This window comes from Jaculus jaculus, chromosome 5 (genome assembly GCF_020740685.1).
Source record: "Jaculus jaculus isolate mJacJac1 chromosome 5, mJacJac1.mat.Y.cur, whole genome shotgun sequence".
In the NCBI taxonomy this organism is placed as follows: domain Eukaryota; kingdom Metazoa; phylum Chordata; class Mammalia; order Rodentia; family Dipodidae; genus Jaculus; species Jaculus jaculus.
This window is the reverse complement of record NC_059106.1, coordinates 45,585,112-45,589,549: the sequence shown is the minus strand read 5'-3', so window position 1 is coordinate 45,589,549 and position 4,438 is coordinate 45,585,112. Positions and strand designations below refer to the sequence as shown.

General features: G+C 58.8%; 1 protein-coding gene across 1 annotated transcript; it reads left to right on the top strand.

The window, feature by feature from the left end:
• Positions 1 to 346: 346 nt before the first annotated feature.
• On the top strand, positions 347 to 4,115 carry Srm (spermidine synthase). The gene is made up of 8 exons (XM_004657649.2): positions 347 to 535; positions 942 to 1,062; positions 1,393 to 1,485; positions 2,687 to 2,840; positions 3,229 to 3,312; positions 3,389 to 3,534; positions 3,618 to 3,740; positions 3,823 to 4,115. The coding sequence occupies exons 1-8, from the start codon at positions 369 to 371 to the stop codon at positions 3,841 to 3,843; spliced, it is 909 nt and encodes a 302-aa protein (XP_004657706.1). The 5' UTR covers positions 347 to 368; the 3' UTR covers positions 3,844 to 4,115.
• Positions 4,116 to 4,438: the final 323 nt, after the last annotated feature.

Here is a 4,438-nt window from a genome sequence, read left to right as displayed (position 1 = left end):
AGACCCCTGGCGCCGGCGCGATCCGCCCCGGAACCCTCCCCCGGACTAAGGCGACCGGCCGGGGCCCCACGTGGCCCCTGGAGCGAGCCTCACTACCCTGCTGCCGCGAATGGACGGCGTGCCTTAGCCAATCGGCGTGGCGCTGCGAGCCGGCGGCCAATGAGCACCTGGTTAGGTCGCGCCGCCGATTCGTCCCGGCCCCTGTTCCGCGCTGCCATTGGGCATCTGGGGATCCGCCTCCCCCGGCCGGCTCCGCCTCCCTGGCCGGGCTAGGTTGCGGTGCGGGCGGCGGGCGGAGCTGGTCCCGTTGTGCTGCGGCTCCGCGCGGCCTCAAGTCCCGGGCCCGCGCCCCGCGCCGCCCGCCAGCCATGGAGCCTGGCCCCGACGGCCCCGCCGCGCCCGGCCCCGCCGCCATCCGCGAGGGCTGGTTCCGAGAGACGTGCAGCCTGTGGCCGGGCCAGGCCCTGTCGCTGCAGGTGGAGCAGCTGCTGCACCACCAGCGCTCGCGGTACCAGGATATCCTCGTCTTCCGCAGGTACCGCCACGGGCTCGCAGCCGCCCACTGCCCGCCGCCCAGCCCACGGCTCCCTGCAGAACTGTCAGAAGTTCTTACAGGACTAGGCCGACCCCCCACGCCGGTGCCCTCCCCGCCCTGCACCGCGATCCCAGTGCTGCAGGCCGGCGTTCCGGGCGGGCCTGGGACCGGAGGGAGCCGTGCTCCACGTGTCAGTCTCGGGACACGTCAGCCGAGGGTACCCCGAGTCCCACCCCAACCCCCACCCTTGGGCTGGCCTGGCCGATCCCCGCCACGTGTCACTCTCACTACTCGCCCCTGGGACCCCATGGCGGGACGGGGGGTAACTTTGTTCATTCAGGGCGGGTTGGGGCACATCCCCTGCGCGCTGGAGGACCCAGGTTCCCGACTGTCACTCTGCCTGCAGCAAGACCTACGGCAACGTGCTGGTTCTGGATGGCGTCATCCAGTGCACGGAGAGGGACGAGTTCTCCTACCAAGAGATGATCGCCAACTTGCCTCTCTGCAGCCACCCCAACCCCCGAAAGGTACCACAGTCCCTTATGTTGGGCCTTGAGCTGGAGGTCCCTAAGGAACAGGGTGGGCATGAGGGGTTGGGACCAGAGGAGATGTTGCTTAAAGGGCTGTCAGAGAACGTGCCCCCAAGGGTGAGGGGAGCTTCTGGGGGAACTGGGACTGTTGCTCTCAGAGGAGACGGGTTTTCAGGAAAGGAGACTCCCAGGTACCAGGTTGCTGAGGTAGGGAAGGGCTTTTTGAGAAGGAGGACAGGTAGGGCTCAGGGGAGCAGAGAAACTGCGTTGCTCCATGGGGGTTCTGTATGAGTGAAACTGATCCTCACTGGCCTGGCCCCCACGTAGGTGCTGATCATCGGGGGTGGAGATGGAGGCGTCCTAAGGGAGGTGGTGAAGCACCCTTCGGTGGAGGCAGTGGTTCAGTGCGAGATTGATGAGGTGAGTGCCATACAGGAAGCCTGGGGTTGAGTCACCAGGCCCAGCTCAGCCCTGAGGCAAGGTGCTTAGTGTTGTGGGCGCCTGTTTCCTCATCTGCAAAACCCAGGATGAGAACACTGACTAGGGAAATCAGATAAACCGGGGGCCTGGCACAGAGTGCACCATGGATCTTAACTCTCAGTACACTTGGAGCTGACTTCTAATCTAAGGCCCAGGCAGGGCTCACAGACATTTCCTGAGAGGATAGGCATCTACCCTTGACACCCACTGTATTTCTAGTAAGCACCTACTGTGTGCCAGGTATTGTCTGAGGTGTTGCAGATACAGTGATGGACAAGTTAGTCCCTTTCTGCCCATGTTCTGCGTTACAGGAGACATTAAAAGGGAGCCCAATAGGACTTACAAGGGGTAAGGTAAGGAAGAGACAGATAGTTGCAGGCTAAAGAGTGGGTGGTTACATGCTAGGGAGATGGCTCAGCAGTGAAAGGCTCTTGCTTGCAAAGTCTGCCAACCTGTGTTCGATTCCCCAGTACCCACAGAAAGCCAGATGCACAACATGATGCATCCATCATTTGGAATTTCATTTGTAGCAGCAACAGGCCCTGGCACGCCTGTGCTTTCTCTCTCAAGTAAATATATGTAGTTACCTGGGTGGTCAGGACAGACCCTGAAGAAGTTGTGTTGAAACTGAGGTCTGCATGAGAAGCTACCAGCTAGATAGAAGTATGGGAAGGTTCCAGGTTGGCATTGGAAGTTTCAGGCATTTAAAATACAGAGACAGCTGGGGAGATGGCTTAGCGGTTAAGGCTCTTGCCTGCAAAGCCTAAGGACCCAGGTTCGATTCCCCAGGACCCACATAAGCCAGCTGCTGCACAAGGTGGCACATGAGTCGGGAGTTGGTTTGCAGTGCCTGGAGGCCCTGGTGTGCCCATTCTCTCTCTCTTTCTGTCTCTCTTAAATAAATAAATAAAAACATATTTAAGATACGGAGAAGCAAGTAATTCCCATTCAGATAGGGCAGCTGATCTGCAGGGAGGAACAAGAACAGAGCAAGATGCCACCTGAGTGGCAGCAAGAGCCAACACCCCATAAGGAGCTGAGGTCCCAAAAAGGGAAGGGCTCATCCAGGGAGACACAGCTGTAAGGGACCCTGGAGTTCCCCAACCCTTGTGACTCAACCTGGTTCTTCCTGTCTACCCAGGATGTCATCCAAGTCTCTAAGAAGTTCCTGCCAGGTATGGCCATTGGCTACTCTAGCTCAAAGCTGACCTTACACGTGGGCGATGGTTTTGAGTTCATGAAACAGAACCAAGATGCCTTTGACGTGATCATCACTGACTCCTCAGACCCTATGGGTGAGCAAGGGTGGGCCCCATGCCGTGCAGCCACCTCTGCCAAACTAGAGTTATGGTGTCCTTTGCCACTTGCAGTCAGGACTCAGGTCACTTGTTTTTACACGATGGGGACCTGAAGAGAGTGGGGATCTGGCCTTGGTCCATTGAGGCCCCATTGCCAACCTCCCCTGTGCTGCATTGCCCACAACATCACTGCCAGGGTAGATTTAAGATACCTGGCCCTCAGCTGTGGGGACAATCGGTCTCAGCACCCATACTCAGTTTCCACATGCCGTAGAACTGTATCCGAATCTGGCTCCTCACTGGTGGGGAGCTATGTGAGTCTGTGTAACGGGGTGATGGTGGCCCTGAGATTTCAGCTGGGTGGCCATGGTCCCTGTTCCTGCAGGCCCTGCCGAGAGCCTCTTCAAGGAATCCTATTATCAGCTCATGAAGACGGCGCTCAAGGAGGATGGCATCCTCTGCTGCCAGGGTAAGTGTGGCCACAGGCAGTTGGACTGGCAGGGTGGGACAGGCCATTGTATGGGCTGACCCGAAGCCTCTCTCAGGCGAGTGCCAATGGCTACACCTGGACCTCATCAAGGAGATGCGGCAGTTCTGCAAGTCGCTCTTCCCTGTGGTGGGCTATGCCTATTGCACCATCCCCACCTACCCCAGCGGCCAGATCGGCTTCATGCTGTGCAGCAAAAACCCGGTGAGCTGGGGGCTGCCCGCGGGATGGGGCACAGGCGGGCACAGAGAGCCCTGCCCTGATGCCCCACGGTCCCCGGCCCCCAGAGCACCAACTTCCGGGAGCCCGTGCAGCAGCTGACGCAGGCGCAGGTGGAGCAGATGCAGCTGAAATACTACAACTCCGAGGTGCACCGCGCGGCCTTTGTGCTGCCTGAGTTTGCACGCAAGGTGAGTGGCCCATGTGGTCCCTGGCAGACCTCCTTGCCCTCCTACCCTGTGCATCCTGCTAACTGTCCTCATATCCCACCAGGCCCTGAATGATGTAAGCTGAACACAGGTGCCACCGTCAATACCGCCCAGGACCTCGGTCAGACTGGATCAGGGAGCCTCCAGGGTACCTGGGGCTCCACCAGCCCTGGACCAAACCCCTGACCGCCTCTTGCCCACCAACCAAGTGTTACAGGCCCCAGAATGCTGCCTGGCCTACCCTGCTGGGTGGACTCTGTCTTCTCTCTGTGGCGTTCAGCCCCAAGCCTATACCAGCTCTGTACAGCACCGTCTCTGCCCTGTGTTGTCCTCAACAAACATGTGTATTTATAACCATGCTGTCCTTCATGTCCCCTGACCTTCGCTGATCCCACCAGGGAACTACATCAGTTTTGAAACTTCTGGGTGTGTGGGTCTGCATGGGGTGCTCCAGATGTGACACTGGACCACCCCCTTGACCTCTGGTACACATCCAGCAATCATCAGCCCTGTCCTGAGCAGCTCATTAAAACATTCAGTCAGGTGCTGAACACCTGGATCTCAGTCCCATCCAGAGAGTAGAAGTGACCCCAGAAGGGAAGTTGCTAGCACCCAGTCACTTGACCATTTGACCAGGTGATGTCTCTCAGAGAAGTTCCTCCAGGTGCAGAGGTGGGGGG

What these genes read in the sequence shown, in the direction of transcription:
- Srm (XM_004657649.2), top strand. Translation starts at nt 369, where the DNA reads ATGGAGCCTGGCCCCGACGGCCCCGCCGCGCCCGGCCCCGCCGCCATC. An exon ending in GCCACCCCAACCCCCGAAAG is followed by an intron (nt 1,063 to 1,392) that starts GTACCACAGTCC and finishes GCCCCCACGTAG; the next exon opens with GTGCTGATCATCGGGGGTGG. An exon ending in TGGCATCCTCTGCTGCCAGG is followed by an intron (nt 3,313 to 3,388) that starts GTAAGTGTGGCC and finishes AGCCTCTCTCAG; the next exon opens with GCGAGTGCCAATGGCTACAC.